Below are 18,813 nucleotides of genomic sequence, written 5' to 3'. Positions count from 1 at the left end.
CGCTTCGGATTTTCCAAGATCCTGTAACTTGGTTGATGATCAGTGATGAATCCCCATGTACTCGGAGGTTTTTAATGCCTAAACTCACTGCCGCTTGTAGTCCAATGAGACAAGCTTCGTATTCTGCAGCATTGTTTGTCACCTCGAAGTCGAGTTTGACAGCAATTGGTGTATGCTCGCCTTCAGGAGAAATGAGCAACACTCCTATTCCGAATCCTCTTAAGTTCGATGCTCCATCAAAGTACAGGTCCCAGGAGTCTACATCAGTTTGGAGTATATCCTCGTCTGGAAATGACCAAGTATCTATTGTTTGTGCGTCATTGATAGGATTTTCTGCGAAAAATTCGGCGACGGCGCGACCTTTTATAACTTTTAGTGGCACGTATTTGAGGTCGAATTCTGAGAGCATCAGGGTCCATCTTGCTAGACGTCCGTTGAGGACGGGTTTCTCGAAGAGGTATTTGACTGGATCCATTTTGGAGTATATTTTGACGGAGTAGCTAAGCATGTAATGGCGTAGCTTCTTCGTTGCCCACACAAGAGCGAGGCGTGTCTTTTCGAGTTGTGAGTATTTGCACTCGTACTCCAAGAACTTCTTACTGAGATAGTAGATAGCTCTTTCTTCACTTCCTACAGTTTGAGCCAGCATGGCACCCATGGCCGTTTCGGTTACTGTGAGATATAAACCAAGAGGTTGATCTCGTTGTGGTGGCATGAGCACTGGTGGTTTAGCCAATATCTCTTTGATTCGATCGAATGCTTTTTGACAATCATCATCCCACATGGTGTGGTCTGTTTTCTTGAGTTTCTTGAAGATAGGCTCACAGATCATCGTAAGTTTCGATATGAATCGACTTATATACTGCACTTTTTCCAGGAATCCTCTGACTTCTTTTTCTGTTTGAGGTTGTGGCATTTCGATCAGAGCTTTGATCTTGGAAGGATCTATTTCTATACCTCGTTGGCTAACGACGTATCCCAGGAGTTTGCCAGATGTTACCCCGAATGCGCATTTCTGAGGATTGAGCCTCATGTTGTACTTTCGTAGCCTTGCGAAGAACTTGCGAAGGTTCGCAATATGTCCTTCTCTTTCCTTGGATTTGACAATCATGTCATCTACGTATACCTCAACTTCTTTGTGCATCATGTCATGTAGGAGAGTAGTTGCGGTGCATTGATATGTAGCTCCGGCGTTGATCAATCCGAACGGCATTACCGTATAGCAATAGGTTCCCCATTGGGTGACGAATGCGGTCTTATGCATATCTTCCATGGCCATCTTGATTTGATTATAACCCGCATACCCATCCATGAAGGATAGTAATGCGTGGTCTGCAGTATTGTCCACCAATATGTCGATGTGAGGTAGAGGGAAGTCATCTTTTGAACTTGCTTTGTTTAAGTCCCTAAAATCAACACAAACACGGATTCTTCCATCCTTTTTGGGTACGGGTACTATGTTAGCTACCCAGTCAGAATACTCGGAAACTTTGATGAACCCGGCTTTGAATTGCTTGTCAACTTCTTCCTTAATCTTTAGAGCCCATTCTGTTCTCATTCGTCGAAGCTTCATTTTGAGTTTGAAACCTGGCTTAATCGGAATCCTATGTTCAGCGATATCCATGTCGATCCCTGGCATGTCTTTGTAGGACCAAGCGAAAACGTCTTTGAATTCATTTAGGAGGTCTATGAAATCGGCCCTTTCGGTAGAGCTCAAGGTAGTCCCTATCCTAAGTTCTTGGGGTTCTAGTTCGGTTCCTACATTGATGGGTTCGGTGTCCTCTATTACTGGTCCCCCTTCCCCTTCCTGTAGTATTTCTTTGGCTACGTAGGGAGGTATTTCGATCGAGTCTGGGTCTTGGTCATCCTCAGTATCATCATAAACAGAATTGCACTTAAGATAACACGAAGAGTAAGCAGAACCTGATTTATTCATATTAAAATTTGAGTAAAGTTGAAACAGAGATGCCAACTAATCCATGGTCAGTGGCGGCAAAGGGACAGTGGTTGGGGCATTTCCCGAACTACTGTGACTACTCGAGACTAAGCTAGGAGAAACAAAGGGAGTGGGGATAACGACAGGAGTAGACTCTCTAATGACTTCTCTAGACTCCGACTCTGACTCCGACTCCGACTCGAACTCATTGTCTTCTGGTTCTCCTTTGAACATCTCTCCTTCTCCAGTGGTGAGCTTGAAGAGTCTTCCTTGATTGTTGGTCCACTTGATTGATTTTCTCCATCCTTTCTGCTGTCTTGCGTCGGTTTCTGTGATTAACGCGGTGGGGTTGAAGCAATCGTCTTGTAGTATCATGGTAATGATCTCATCCTGCGCGGCCCTAACGAATCGATCTTCTCCGAACAATAGGCTAACGGCTTGTTCGTCTAAGCAAGGTGCTTGACGGGTTTTGACGGTAGGAACCGTTTCTGGAGGGATAAAGTAGCAATCGTGAAAGATCTCGATTCCGGCTAGCTTACTCTCGAGATAATGCCAAGGCTCAGGAAATCCGTGAAAGGGCTCTAGACTCCCCTCTTGAACAAAGTATCCATTTAAAGTAGGGAGATAGGGTCGCATTTGGACTCCTACGTGCTTGCGGTTTTGGAGTTGGGCAAGCATTTCGAGAACCTCCTCTTTTGTGGGTTTGTACCCTAGTCCAAGTGGTATCCTCGTTGAGTTGCCTTCCTTATATGGTGCGAAGGTATTCTTCCGAATAAGGTTCAAAGGCATTCCAGGGAAGTATCCCTGGGATTTGAGTATGTGGTTGACCACCAAGTTAGAGTAGGGATTATAGTATAAGGGTGCCAACTCACTTTCTATGACGCTTACACTTTGGAAGTCCCCAAGTTCGTATACGGGATCTGCAAGGACTTGATTGTTCGATTGCTTTTCGATTATTGCCTTGATGGGTGACGAAGTGATCGTCACCACTTTGCCGTTTAGTGGGATCTTGATCTTTTGATGAAGGGTGGATGTCACCGCTTTGGAAGCGTGAATCCAAGGCCTTCCCAGAAGTATGTTGAATGAAGCTTCAATGTCCACTATTTGGAAGTTAACCTTTCGTTCGATTGGCCCTGTGGCTATGGCTAAGTTAACAAGTCCTACCACCTTTCGTCGTGTACCGTCATATGCACGCACACCTTGATTGGTAGGGGTCCAATCCGACTCTTTCATGCCTAGCTTGTATGCCGTTTTGAGGGGTATGACGTTGACCGCGAGCCATCATCCACCAAGGTCATTGGCACATTCTTCTTCAGACAAATGACAGTGAAGTATAAAGCAAGGTTGTGACTAGCGCCAAAAGGTGGCAAATCTTCATCCGAGAAAGTAATAGGATTACTTAGCTTCGGTGATTCTTGGAAGACCAAGTTGACTACATCTTCAGGAGTGGAGTTATGTACTACATTTAGTTTGGCCAAAGCTTGCAGTAAAGCTTGGCGATGTGGGAATGAGCTTGCTATTAATTGCCAGACTGAAAGATCAGCCTTTATTTTCTGTAATTGCTTGAGCAAATGATCAGTGGAGTCATCTTCGTTGTCGTTTAGTATGATGACATTGGTTGGACCATTTTGAGTAGTGCTTTGATATGGACGACCCGAACGAGTTAGGTGGTCCACATCTTGGTCTTCACCATTTTGGACTATTTCTTTGACTAGGGAGTTTTCAATGAGATACTCGTCCTCATCATCGTCAGCCCAAACTCCGTTGATTGTAGCTAATTCCCTCATTCTCATGATATCATCTTCTAGTCGTATGATTTGATCGACTAGTTTATCAACCACGGTGATTATTTCTTGCATAGTAGCGTTTTGAGAGAAGATTAGTGGCACATGTTCTTCGGGTGTTGCGTTGGGATTGCGTAAAGTTGTTACCACGTTTTCTAATCCCCAAACTTGCCTATCTACACTCCTTGCCCATGTGATGAAGTCGGAAATGGTAGGGGAGATAGTAGAGTAGAACCCTTCATTCTCGATTGCATGAATTTCGTTTTCGATTGGAGAAATGAGGTGTGAGCAATCTAAGGTAGATTCATAACTTGTGATCACTAGAACTCCAAGAGGATTCTGAGTGTTGTTGGGTTTACCTCCCGGTGGTATTGGTAGTCGACCATCTTCAATCATGTCTTGAAGCACGTTTTTCAACTTGTAGCATTTTTCTGTGTCGTGCCCCTTGCCCCTATGGTATTCACAGTACGAATTCTCGTCCCAGAATTTGGACTTCCTTTCGGGTTCGGGAGTAGGTCCAATGGGTTGGAGTTTACCTTGCTTCATTAACTTTTTTAGAGCATTGGAGTAAGTGTCCCCAAGGTTTGTGAATTTCCTTGGTGGGGTAGTTTTCTTGGATGGCTCGAGAAGGTTAACTTCATCGGTCTTGCTAGTGGAGCCGTATGAACGACTTGTGGACCCTTGATATCCTCGGCCTACCGTTTTGGACAAGAGTCCTTTACGGATGTCATCTTCAATCCTTGTCCCTAGTACGGTTAAGTCCTTGAAGGTTTTGATGTTTTGGTATCTCAAATGATTGGCATAGATGGGTTTGAGATTATCCACAAACTTCTCCACAAGAGTAGCCTCATCCGGGCGTTCAACTAGTTGAGTGCTAGTCTTCCTCCGCCTACTTAGGAAGTCGGTGAATCCTTCTTTGTCGTTTTGGGTAAGAACCTCTAGAGTACGCATGTTGACTTGGATCTCGGCATTATCCGCATATTGTTTAGAGAACTCGATTGCGGCATCTTCCCAAGTAGCGACCTTTTTGTGGTCTAAAGAGTAGAACCATTGCCTCGGGATGGTATCAAGAGATGAAGGAAAGATCCTTAAGAACATCTCGGGTTTGATGCCTTTGATAGACATGTAATCCTTGAAGGCACGGATGTGGTTCAAAGGGTTCTCGTGTCCCTTGAACTTAGGGATATCCGTCATACTAAAGTTAGTTGGCAATTTTGAATTGACGGCCTCATACTTGCGATTGTTCTCCCTATAAATGTCATCACCCTTAAGGTACATCAATTGCTCCTCTAAGTATTGGAGTCTTTTCTCAGCTACAGTCATCCCCATGAGAGGATTTTCATCCTTGGATTCGTTGTCAGAGTCACGTAGTACTTCACTTTCATGAGGAGGCAACCTTCCCTCTACGGCATAGATACGGCCCTCGATGAGCTCAAGGCGGTCATAGGTTTGTTCTTGAGTAGCTTGCATTTGGGCTAGTGCGGCTAGGATTCGATCATTACCATCTTGAAGTTGGTGGAGATTTGTTTCATCACTTGATCCGGGCATCTTGGAAACTGGATAAGAGATCGGCGGCGAATCAAAACACGATCGACCATTCTAACACACTTGCTAAAAGAAGAAATGTTTTGACTCGTGAAGTGGGTGTGTGCCACTTGTGTTGAGTGAGCTTTGAAGAAAGACAAGGTTTTTGAAAATGTGTGTCCTAGTCAACTATAGTGTAGTTGTAGGAGTGGACTCGAAGTGAGGTTTTGAAATGGGCTTGTGGCCCGAATTTTGACACGACAAACGGACGGAGTTTTGACCGGATTTTGCGCTAATTAAGAGCCTAATTCGAAATTTTTGTTTGAAAAAAAGGGTTTTGATTTTTGAAAAATCGTCATGGTTTAGTTTAGAAGTGGTGATCACGTAAGGTATACACATTTATACAAGCATTATAACGGGATGCTGAGTGCATTTAAAAGGGTTTTGGTTTAAAGGGTGGGTTGCCATACCGAACCATCAAACCCGAAGTCTGTGGAGAGGCTCGTGCCAAACAAGAGTAAGGCCGATTCCTAGTCCATTTTCTCAAGTAGTGAAGGCCCATACAAACAAGAGTAAGCATCATAGTATGGATGACGTCAATCGCTATCCATCCTTAGGCCCAAATAAGAATTAGGACCGTTTAGACGGGACGATTGGTCGAATGGGTTGGGTTGGGCCTAGGAAGGCCGAATAAAACGGTCTAGGAAGACCGAGTTATGAAAATCGACAATTGTCTTGTACAAACTATTCCCTAACCTTGTTCAAGTTTCACCCTTGGCTACACGTAAGTGTATTAACCCCAGCGGAGTCGCCAAACTGTGGACAATGGGCCACGGGGGCGCTTGGTGAACAAGCGTTTGCATTTTTGTATGGAGTCGCCACCAATTTTTATGGGAAATTGGAACCGTTCGAATACCTCGTGTCATGTCAAGACACAAAGTAAAGACATGAACACTAAGCAATCGTTACCCTTAGCATTCTATGCCTAGAATGACTCTCGTGGATGCCAATGAACACGGGTGTTCACAGATATCTGGAGTAAGGGGTGAGGGTACGTATTAGGAAGCTCTTTTGATCGAACACCTAATCCCGCCCGCCTCGATAGCGGCCTCTACTAATGATTAGGGAAGTTATTTGTACTTGATATATCGTCGGCCATATGCATGCAATGCAACATCCAAGTTTTAATCCTAGCATGTGAGAATTAATACTAAGTCGGTGGACACGTAATTAGCATACAATTGGGTCGAAGTACGATTTAATGCTCATTTACATGTGAAAACATACAAACGGTAAAAGAAAATATGATGAATACAATAAAGAAAATTACAATAATTACAAAGGATAGGCGATTTACGTCGAAAATACCTTTAAAACGGATAATTTGAGAAAACGAATAAAGGAATAAATTAAAGAAATAAACGAACAGGAATTAGCGTGATATTACGGATAATAGTTAGTTAATACGTAAACTAATTAAACTAGGTCAAGGCAGAAACGGAGTTCAGGGACAGAACTCAGCCAGGAACAGGCGCAGCAGAGCCGCGTCCTTTGGAATAGGCGCAGCAGACGCTGCGTCTGTTCCTTGGCTCAGTTCTGGCTGTGAAGCCGTAATTGCAAGCCGTTAATGTTAATTGGCGAATTTAATGATCAATTGGTATTATTTACTCGGATGAAGGTGATTAGCAGGTTATTTAACATATGAATGGGTCATGAAAACAGCAAAACATGGATAAGACGGAATTGAACGAATTAACATAAGACAGAATAATGATAGAAGTGAAAAATACTAATGAGTCAAACAAATTAATTCAATTGATTAGGTTAGATATGATGGATTAATGACGAATATGCGATAAATACGACAAAAGACAGATGAAAACTATATCAAAGATGAATTCCAGAAACCCAATATTGATGAATTGAATCTCTACAACCCGGAATTGAATTTAATGACGAAAACTCGTAAATATCGGATTATTTGGGATTTAAGTCGGATTTATGATGATTAAAACATATCAATGATGATGATTATAATATACATGTGAATTATATGCTATCATGGTGAAGAATTAACAAACAAACGAAACAAAAGAAAGGAATTTTGACGAATAACAGAGGACGAACGAAGAAGAAAGGAAGCGAGAATCATGCGGCCTCGGAAGAGGCGCAGCAGAATCGCGCTCCTTCAAGAGGCGCAGCGATTCTTTGCGTCCTTTCTCGACGCTATTATCTCTGGAAATCCGTAAAAAGAGGCTTTAAAGCATGGTTTTAGAAATCGGTTTTAATGGTATTTTCGACGTAAACCTTACAATTGATGATGCAATAAATAAAATACAATAAATAAGGATTATACACCCTCAGACTTACATGTTGACGAAACGAGAAGTACTAAGATATCGATTAGTGATGCTCGACGCGAATGCAAAGAAAGTGCCCTCGTAAGAGGAAAACGATTAAGTTAATTAAGTTGATTATGGTGTAGTTGGTCAAATTGGTCAGTCATGCAAACGGGGAGGCTGGTACTCAGAAGGATCCGAGCTTACGTGGTCGAAAGTTCAAGCACGTAGACGCCAAAAAGTAAGAACAAAGACTAGAATGCAAAGGGAGAAAAGAAAGGCGGACACTCGCGTGAGAAATATGAGGAGCGAAGGCTCCTATTTATACTAATCACGTGAAGGAATTAGGGTTTCGGAGACTCTTTGGAAGTGAATCTCGGAAAGATATGAAAAAGATACGATAAATACGCAAAAAGGGCACGGGAAGAGGCGCGGCGAGCCCATCTGCGTCTCTTGGAAGAGGCGCAGCAGCCACTGCGTCTCTTGGAAGAGGCGCAGCACCTGCTGCGTCTGTTCCCAAGGGGTTTCCTCCTGCAGAAGAAAGATTTCCGTGTTTGAGTTATGGTAGGACGGAAATAATTCGGTTTTCCTTAATATCTTATGTGAATATTACGGGAAATTGTTTACTAAAAGATAAAATTTATGAAATATGGAATAGAAATATCCGGAACATTCCAACATTCTCGACTCGGGATTTAACGGTTATCGAGAAAATGGAGACGGTTTTAGGCCCGGACTCGAATGTACTCTAATTATCACAAAACGACCGTATCGGGACGTAGATGACAACTAAGAGGTAGACATTAATATTTGAGCAATCACTTGACGATAATCTTACGAATTGTCACAAATCGTTCCGCGTATCAAACATGCGGCCCAATCATCACCGGGTGGTTTGCGAGAGGTGTAGAAACGAGGTATATACAGAAAGATGATGGGGCTAATTATTAAATGACAAGTGAATAAAATTGAGTGTGAATGATCAAATTAATACGAGAAGATTCTTAGCATTACTCCTCGTCCATAGATGCTGCTCTGCATATGCCTTAGCTGCTTACCCCTTAGTTACCATCTCATGTTATTTCGTATAGATTCAGGTTAATGAAATTCATATATATCCAGTGTTTAAAGTATTTACATGGGATTTCGTACAGGTGGTTACGGGACACTGGAAGAACTACTAGAGGTTATAACCTGGGCTCAACTCGGCATCAATACTATATATTAAATCCAGAAACCAAGGGACTTCCATGTAATTAAAGAAAGTTATACAAATTAATTATACTATATAGTTTTAAATCACTAACACCGTGTGATGGACCCAATTAAGGGATTTCAATGCAAATATTATATAGTTTGGTTTAAAATTAAATTATATAAAAGTTTGGTAATTTTCCTAAATATTTGTAAGAGACTAAAACATGGTCAATTTTCTTAAAATAAAATAATTAATTAAGATGGTCAATTTTCTTAAAATAAAATAATTAATTAAGATGGTCAATTTCAAGGAGACTAAAAGAAAGAAGATGCTTGATAATTTTCCTAAATATTTATAGAATACTAGAAGATGATCAATTTTCTTAAAATAAAATAATTAATTAGTATAAACATGTACACTTATGCTATTAATTATTATCATCATAAAATTATATATTAAATTTAAAATCTATACAATTTTATTAAACTTTATAGTTTATTAGATGTATAGAGATGTTAATTATTTAACATACAAAAATATAATATAAGTAGGTTATAATTTTTTCAAGTTAGATTCCATAATATATAATATTGCATAATTGTTTTGATTTGATTTAATGCATATATGTAATATATTTATATAAATATAGAATCCTCTTAAAATTACATGTTTGAGTAGTAAAAGTAATTTCGTCAGTAAAGAAAAGAATTGTAGTAACATTGGATATAGTCATATGATAGTAATCACTCATTTGAATAGTAAAAGTAACAATATTATCCGCGAGATTAGTGAAAGTGGTAGAACAATAACGAGAGTAGTGAAATAATCAATATTAATGCGGCAATAGTGAAATTAACAATAATTACGGCGGGAGTAGTGAAATTATGAATATTAATGCGGCAGTAGTGACACTAACAATAATTACAGCGGGAGTAGTAAAAGTAACTATGATTACGGGCAAGTATTGAAATGTTATTACTATTGTTTCATTAATAAGAGTAAAATATTAATAGTGGGAGTAGTAAATTTGTTTCAAAATTTATTTAATCGTAATTTTAGGATATATCATAAAAAAATATATTAATAATAAATTTATGGGTTATGCAACTTTAAGTAATTTTATTTAATAAAAAAATTAATGATAAGTAGAGGTAGCCCGGGCGAAGCCGGGCACCAATACTAGTTCATAAGAAACCAGTAACTCTCTAAATTTTACTTCCTATCATTTTATTATCGAGTACCAGTTTTGGTTAATTTGAATATGTTTTCATAAATCGTACTAATTGGTCACGAAATATCTCATATATATTTTTAGGTGGGTCTGCTAAATGTGGATGGCTACTATAATTCGCTGCTATCATTCATCGACCAAGCTGTCGAAGAAGGATTCATCAGTCCTACTGCACGTCACATTATCCTATCAGCTCCCACTGCAGAAGAATTAGTGAAAAAGTTGGAGATAATCAGAACAAAAGCATGGATCAGTTTTAAATTTTGATGTTCCAAGTAGTACAGAAGACATCTTCAATTGTTCATTCTTCTTTCAAATACTTTCCCTCTTGTAATATTTGATCGAAACACAATTCACAAATGTAGTGTATCAAAATGAATTAGAGCGGATTTGTCTAGTAAAAGCATTTAACCTTTGGCTAATCATCGGTTTTCCCTTGTGTAGGAATATAACCCATGCCATGAAGGCATTGCGACCGGGTTCTGCTGGGAGTTGGAGCCTCGAGGATGTGGTCACCCGTGTGAAGTATCCAGGTGATAGCGCAGTTAGACGCAAGTATGCGTATAGAGTCTAGGCAGAGATTGGTAGCTGGACTACTGAGAGCAGAACAAGTAAGTTAGGAGGGACTAATTTCATTAGAATCATAAACTCTCTTGCAAGGGATTCCCTTTTTTTTTTGTAAATTTTCACTGCAATTTTATTGCTCTCTCTGTCAAAATCAATTTCCCTAGAAATTGTATCTAATTAAAATACCCCTCTATGTTTTGAGAGATCAATTGTAATCTGTAGCTAAATCGGATCGTAATCAAAGCATTGTCTAATCAGCAATTCAGCATTCTGATCTATTTCGACCGTGTTCTATATAAAACATTGCTTGCAGTCCTTGTAGAGGATTCCAAGTTAACAAAGTTACTTACTTTAAACCCTTTCATTGGAGTTGTCAGCTTTAAATTCATCACACTTTCTAAACTTGGTTCGTCTAGTTCCATAGACTAATAACAGTACAGACAAAAGGTCATTAGTCGGAGCTAGAATTACATTTAGGGGAGCGAAAAATTTTGACGAGAACTAAGAAGTAATGTTAAAAAGGCAAACTGAAAATTTTGGATATCCCACTGAGTCGATACGTGAAACACAAAGTATATAATGTTGATGAGTGTTTTAGGGGATTTTTTGTAAGGTTAGAGTTGAGACGAGAACTTGATGCGAGGTTAAATAGTTCTTCTATCTACAGTTCGCTTCCTTCTACTGTCCATGACAACCACTTCTTCGCCATTTCAATTTGCATCAACTCCCTGTAGACTCTATCTTCCTTTTAAAAAAAAAAAAAGGAACTTCCTGGTAGTCGATTAAATATCTTATGGATCTTTACATTATTTGCACCCAATTCCTGCTTATTACTTGTGTCATTCCTGGGTGCGATTATCCTGCAATCTTGTGTTTTTGTCTGTGGTTTGTCTGGCACAGACAAGTCTACAACCCTCACCACGACCCTAACGGACCTCATGTAGTTGGGACTACTAAAGAGATTATACTGTGATATGTTTCTTGGCTGCCAACTTAATCATTAGTATAGTCTAATTGTTCTATTGCTTGCTTCTTACTAATACTCTCTTTCAGTATCTACATTATAAAATTCACCGGGATCCAAATCATAAAAGTTGAGGTTGCCAGCCAGAATTTTTCATAGGACCAATATGCCGAGTATTGTGAATAATAAATACCACGGAGTATCTAATAGTGCACTAAAGAGGAAGTTGTGTTGTAAATTAGTTGGTGTCTTTCTACTGGAAAACCGAGCGTAGAGTCTGACAACAGGTCATAATTTTAAAAACGCAAAATGAGAAAATACAGTTTCTTACACAACACACTTAATTGTAAAGATCATCTTCATCAGCAGCACCAGCCGCAGCGGCAAATGCGTCTGAGGTGGTAGTACCACCTGCAGGTGTGCTTGCAAACCGAAACTCGGAGCCAAATCCACGGGATTGCTGCAAAGTCTGAGCAAATGCCTGGTATTTCCTAATGTCGGCATCGCTGACACTCCTCCGAGCATACTTCATCGATTCTTCAAAGTGGGCTGCCTTTATTTCTGCCACTTCATCTTCGACATCCTCCTCCATTGCCTCAGGATTCTCGCTTCTCCTTCTCTCCCTTTCGATATCCTGAAACAAATCAAATTACCAGTCAACCTATGCACTCTCCTAAGTTGACAAGATCTCCCTAACTAATGACAAAGCCAATTTTCTGCCCTTTAGGCTATATCCATGCATTGCACAGTCAACAGCACATGAAATAATTTGGGAATAGGAATGCTGACGTCCAACAAAAATCGAGCTAGAGAATGTCCCACAGCAGTCACAGGGTTACGATATGAAACAAATGGGATAACTATAGACAAGAAGTGTATGAAACCATCTCATCGTGAGATCAAGCCAAATTCAAATCTGATATTTCTCGTTTCTCGTTTAGTTATATGGCCATTTGGGTAACTAGGTAGGTCTCTTAGTGAGATGATCTCATACAAGATAGAATGCCAATATCCTCTAATGTGGAGTTTCGAATGCCCCATAAAGATGATCCCACATAGAAAAGTACTCAACAAAGAAAAGATTAAACATACTCCTACACGGAAAGTTCATCTAGACCACTTAGCAAGGAAGTCATTTTCACCACAATTACACAGGAATAGTTGGGTGCAATGCTGATTGGCTATGTAAGTAATCCCGCAATCTTTTTCATCAAAAAATATCAAATTTGAACAAAATTCAATCAGGTAAAGACACTTGCCTTCTCAATGTTTTCTCGGATGGCGTACTTGCAAGCACGCTGGCATATTTCAGTTATATCTGCACCACTGAAGCCCTGGGTATAATTGGCAAGGGCCTTAAGATCAACATCTTTAGCAATAGGAGACTTCCTCAAGGCTGCCTTGAAAATTTGGAGGCGTGACTCATCATCTGGCAGTGGGATGTAAATTAGCTGGTCAAGACGACCCGGTCGTAGGAGAGCTGGGTCAATAATATCAGGCCTGTTGGTGGCTCCAATTATAAAAACTGTCTTCTTAGCAGACATGCCATCCATTTCAGTGAGAAGTTGGTTCAAAACTCTATCAGCAGCGCCACCACCATCTCCACTACTGCTTCCCCTCTGAATAAACAAATTTAAACAGAAGTGAAAATGGTTCTTTTTTTAACTCAAGCGCACTAACTATGTTTATTGGTAGTTAGAGTTTGTTTGGATATAGTAAGAGAGAAAAGGAGGGCAGTGAAACGGAGGTAGAGCATATGTGCATATCAGCATGTGCTCTCGTGTTCTCAACTCCGATGAAAGAATGAGGCTCATTCAATTAACAGTTTCTTTTACACCTATATGTGGCAGAAGTTTTCTAGTACTGAAATCCTATTTTGTCTTCACAGCCGAGTTCTGCCACTTTGCACAAAAAGTAAGGAAGGGATCTTCTTTCAAATACAAAATTAGAGCAAAACAGTAACTTTTTCAACACTAACACAGGCAACACAAACTTAAGAGAACATACCTGTGTTGCAATTGAATCTAGCTCATCAAAGAACAAAACACATGGAGCTGCTTGGCGGGCCTTGTCAAAAATCTCACGAACGTTAGCCTCACTCTCACCAAACCACATGGTCAGCAATTCAGGACCTTTCACACTAATAAAGTTCGCTTGACACTCATTTGCAATAGCCTTGGCCAACAAAGTCTTCCCACATCCAGGAGGCCCGTAGAAAAGGACTCCCTTAGAAGGCGACATCCCAAATTTTTCAAATTTCTCTGGATGCTCCACAGGATATTGAACAGTCTGCATCAGAGAAACCAAGAAACCACATTTTCTAGTCAGTAAACAATGATTTAGTCAGTAAACAATGATTGTAATTTTAGAAGGGAGGCATGAGGGCCTTAGGGAGATCGCACATGACAAATGTAAAGAATTAATAGTACCTCTTGAAGCTCTCTCTTAACATTTTCAAGACCACCAATATCTGCCCAACTAACATTAGGAACTTCAACAACCTGTCAAACAGGACCAGTGTCAGGGCTCAAGGCTAATCAGCAAAAATGCAAAATAAAACAAATACATAATTCCAAGACATACAGTTTCACGTAAAGCAGATGGGTTGCTTTGCCCAAGAGCAGTCTCGAAATGCTCATTTGTTACGGCCATAGAATTGAGAATTTCTGCATCTATTGTGTCATCCTCCAAATCAATCACATCCATCTTCTCTCTGATACATTGCAAAGCAGCTTCAGTACATAAAGCAGCCAAGTCAGCACCAACATAGCCGTGGGTCTCCTTAGAGATTTTTTCAAGATCAACCTGCGAAAATAAAAGCAGAAGCATGGGTTATATAAATCACAGAGTTTTGTACTAGACAGTCTCACATATGAAACCCACGCAAATCCTTATGTATATGTCATCTAAATAGGTATACAGGTTTATTAGGCATAGCTCACGTGTAAGACGGTCTCATGTAAGTACTAGTGAAATCACACATTATCAAGAATCACGATCTCCATGCTGCATTTACAAATAAATAAACCGTCATACGTACATCTTCTGAAAGCTTCATGTTCTTTGTGTGAATACGGAGAACTTCAAGTCGTCCAACTTCATCAGGAACACCAATATCGATTTCCCTGTCAAATCGACCAAACCTTCTCAACGCAGGGTCAATGCTGTTGGGACGATTAGTAGCCCCCATGACAATGACGTGGGCACGCGACTTCAGTCCATCCATAAGGGTTAGAAGCTGCGAAACAATTCGCCTCTCAACCTCGCCATTGGTCTTTTCTCTTTTAGGAGCAATTGAATCAATCTCGTCAATAAAGATGATAGAAGGAGCATTCTTTTCTGCCTCCTCAAATGCTTTCCTGAGATTGCTTTCACTTTCTCCAGCCATTTTGGACATAATCTCAGGGCCATTGATACAGAAAAAGAAAGCACCTGTTTCATTTGCAACAGCACGAGCAATTAAAGTCTTCCCAGAACCTGGAGGCCCATACAGTAAAATTCCCTTTGGTGGCTTCACACCAATTGATTTAAATAGTTGAGGGTGTCTTAGTGGAAGTTCGACCAACTCCCTAATCTGAGCCATTTGCTTACGAACTCCACCGACATCATCGTAACCAATCTCGTCCAATCTGTCTTCGTCTTCTCTTTTGACGGGCTCCCCCTCACAAAAGATCTCAGTATCAGGGGCAACAACGCAGTACTCAGCAGGGTCAGTCTCAATGACTTTGAATTCAACACTTCTCATGCCCCCTCTGACCAAGAACATATCACCTTTCCGCACAGGACGGTAGGCTTCTAGGAAATAAGCTGTATGAAAGGGTAAAGAAGGAATCGGAAGTCAAACACACATCCATATTGATCAATCTTAAGCGGAATGTACACTAATCGTAGCAAGTAATATTTCTATATAGACATAGCCTTTCACAATTTAACAGCCAGCCATCTAATACGCTAGTTGTAATAATGGCATTAAATCTTGGTTAGACTTGATCTCAAAATCGGTCTTCACAAGCCTGATTTTGGCCATTGACCATAAATGCAGGGCGGTCATGCCTCACAATCCAGTCACGTTAACCTTCATAACTTTGATATCTAGTTTGTGGTAGAGTGTCTGTGTCATGACCGATTAGTAATACAAAGTATAAAATTTGTTACATGACAGTCTAAACTAATATACATATACAACACACAAAAGATGGCACTAGTAAGCAGTAACATATGAAAAGAAAACTGAGAAGAATTTGAGGGGACTGACAAAGGTGGTGTTCTTCAAATTCTAGAGGATACTAATTCATAAAGCATATACATAATTTAGAAATATCCTTTTCACGATATGTTTGATTTTGCATGTTACATGGCACCATGAATTAAGAAAAAACTCTCGGCGAAGACTTCGACAACAACATTACCGAGTGCGTCAAATGACGGGCAGATTCGGGGGTCAGATGTAGAAAGCCTTGATACATAATAAAAATTGCGTCAAATGATGACACTCTACTACTTCACGATATAAACAATTAGTGACTCATTTTGCTTTCTTCCGTCATTTTTCCAAAGACAAAGAACAGTCAGTCTTTCAGCCCATTGGAAATGGAACAATTAAACCAATGACTAACAAATAAAATCCACTTATTATTAACGTCACTTTCGCAAGTTTTGGCCACCGAAGGATCAACCACAATCTCAAACTTGCTGAAATTTAACGACAAAGATCGAGCACACACTATATTAAAAGGAATAAATACAAGAAGCAGAAACTATACTCACGTTTCAAGTACGCGTCAAAAAGATTTCCAGTCACTCCCTCGACAGTATCATCAACAGGAAGAATGTGAACACGCTTTCCATACTTGACATCAGGGCACTGATGTACAGAAACCACATCAGCAAGTCTAACCCTCAAGTTTGATCTAACAACCTTGTTCATCCTAATTTTAGGTTCTTCACATGTCTCATCAGCAAGTGCAATGCAAATGGTATCTTTTCTTTTCTTTCCCTGCGACATAAAAAATCAAACAGGATTTAAGAACCTCCGTACCACACCAAAGGTAACACTTACTATAAACGGACGTACCACACCAAAGGTAACATTCCTTATTTGGCCCACAATATTACCAAATTATCCTTATACCCATTTGATATTTACACAAAATGCCATTACATACCCCACCTACCAACCCACAATTAAACCCACAATTACATACCCCACCTATTTTTTCCCTCTTTACCCTTACTTTTTCCAACTTTTCTTAAATACTCCATTTTTTCCTACGTTACCTTTGGTGTGGTACGGAGGGAGTATATCACATACATTGCTTAAGACGTCAACAAGGTGAAAATTAATTTTCACCGAACACACATTAAGCAAGTTCATTAGGTCAAACAACAGTCAACCTGTCACTAAAAAAATTTAGACTATTAGGTAAGACCTCTTTTTACAATTACATCTCTAAGAGAAGTAACAACAAAAAAACTATTGTTACAATCACTCGGCAAGTAAGAACACTTGTTTGACCTATACTTACAAGCATAATTATACACCAAGTCACATCCATTAAAGCACAGACATACATATAAACAACATTAATCCTACATTAAATTAGCGGAAGAGCAGCACAAAACACACATTATTCAGACACACGTGAACAAACCATGATCAGAGATTTGTATCCATGGAACAGGTAAATCTTTAAATTAACTAGAGTGTACAAGAAAAAACACGATGTATTACTCCAATCACTATCCTCGATAGTAGCAAAGGGAAACTTTTAATTCATAAACCAAAATATACACCTCTTCGAAATTCGAATAGCGAAAGATCAATTTGGGAGCTTTTTAACTCTTAATTCAAGACCCAATATTTACATCTCGTCGAATAACAAAAATACAATTAAGGAAGCTCTTCACTCGGTAATTCTACCGAACACATCCATCCGCAGCAGTAACAATAACTCTAAAACAAATTTAAAGGGAGTATAGACAAATGCACACTTCCGTTGAACCTAAAAAGTACTCAAAACCGGAAAAAAAGGATGACCGGATGTATTACATCATACCCCTTCTAGTAATTGAGTTTACATGTACTTTTTTCTGAGTATTTAAAAATTAAAAGTTATATATTAATTTTTTGATGACAAAAATCCAAATTAATTGAATTTATAAGTTAGTTTTTGAGCAATGTTGTAATTTTTTAGTTTAATATTTAAGTGAATGAGCTCAAAACTTTATAGTAAAAACTCATATTCTTTAAAATAAAACTCGGAAAGTTTATTATAAAACTCAGAAAGTACACAATCAGATGTACCATAATCTCTGAAGTACTGAAAACCCTAAGCAACTACTAATTGCATAGAAATTAAACCAAAAAAAAACCACAATTAGATGAAAAATCAAACAAAACCCAAGTGATAAAATCAGAATACCTTAACCAAGATGGTATCACCACGGAAAATCTGAAGCTTTTCCATGGTATCAGGGTGCATAGAAACAACAGAATTGTCATCATTAACAGCCTCATCAACGACAAGTCGATTTGCGGCCTTTTTGCGCTCTAGAATCGCAGTGCTAAAGTCTTTCTTAGCCCCTTTCCTGTACAACAACAACCCAAAAAACACCATAAATTAGTAAAAATCCATTAAAAAAAATTGAAATTGGAATGAGGGGTTATAGAGAGAAGAAGGGGGCTGACGAATCGGATGATTCAGCATGATCGCCTGCCATGATTGCCGGATTAGTGAAACGATTGAGTTGTTAATTCCAAGAGATTAACACAAGGAAGTTGAGAGTTGAAAGTAGAGACCAGAGAGGAGTAAATTCTTGTCTTTATAGGGAAGGGAAGTACTAATCCGATTACTTCCTTTTCGACTCCAGTGCCTATTGTCTTTATCCGAACTAGTTTAGATCTTGCGTGAACGGTATATATAATGTTTTCCTACTTTTTTTAGGGTATTATTTGAATGCAGGTTAGAGTTTAAGTTTCTTATTCTGTTATATAGGAGATTACTTTTTTATATACGAATTTTACTCTTTCGTAATTACTATTCACGTAGGAATTTTAGTTTTTCATATACACTTACATGAAGTATTAACTTTTCACGTCATATACTTTTTCCTAAACCTAATCAAACTAAACTTTTATATGCACCTTTTTCCCCTAAAATCGAATTTAATTGCTCTAAAAATTTGACAACGGAACATAATTCTCCAATTAGTGAAGTATAATTTAGTTTATATCAATTATTAATATGTTTTGTTGAAATTATTAGAGTTT

The 18,813-nt window shown here is 39.2% G+C and overlaps 1 protein-coding gene across 1 annotated transcript; it reads right to left on the bottom strand.

Moving 5' to 3' along the window:
• Positions 1-11,772: 11,772 nt before the first annotated feature.
• Positions 11,773-18,524, bottom strand: LOC141647660 (cell division control protein 48 homolog A-like). The gene is made up of 9 exons (XM_074455945.1): positions 18,232-18,524; positions 17,966-18,131; positions 16,311-16,539; positions 14,584-15,350; positions 14,127-14,348; positions 13,973-14,044; positions 13,551-13,832; positions 12,803-13,162; positions 11,773-12,177 (listed from the first exon to the last, which is right to left on the bottom strand). The coding sequence occupies exons 1-9, from the start codon at positions 18,261-18,263 to the stop codon at positions 11,884-11,886; spliced, it is 2,424 nt and encodes an 807-aa protein (XP_074312046.1). The 5' UTR covers positions 18,264-18,524; the 3' UTR covers positions 11,773-11,883.
• Positions 18,525-18,813: the final 289 nt, after the last annotated feature.

This window comes from Silene latifolia, chromosome 3 (assembly GCF_048544455.1).
Source record: "Silene latifolia isolate original U9 population chromosome 3, ASM4854445v1, whole genome shotgun sequence".
Lineage (NCBI taxonomy): Eukaryota > Viridiplantae > Streptophyta > Magnoliopsida > Caryophyllales > Caryophyllaceae > Silene > Silene latifolia.
The sequence above is the reverse complement of the archived record's forward strand: the minus strand, read 5'-3'. Positions and strand labels throughout refer to the sequence as shown.

What these genes read in the sequence shown, in the direction of transcription:
- LOC141647660 (XM_074455945.1), bottom strand. Translation starts at nt 18,263, where the DNA reads ATGGCAGGCGATCATGCTGAATCATCCGATTC. An exon ending in TTTTGACGCGTACTTGAAAC is followed by an intron (nt 15,351 to 16,310) that starts GTGAGTATAGTT and finishes CCTTTCATACAG; the next exon opens with CTTATTTCCTAGAAGCCTAC. An exon ending in ACATGAAGCTTTCAGAAGAT is followed by an intron (nt 14,349 to 14,583) that starts GTACGTATGACG and finishes TTATTTTCGCAG; the next exon opens with GTTGATCTTGAAAAAATCTC.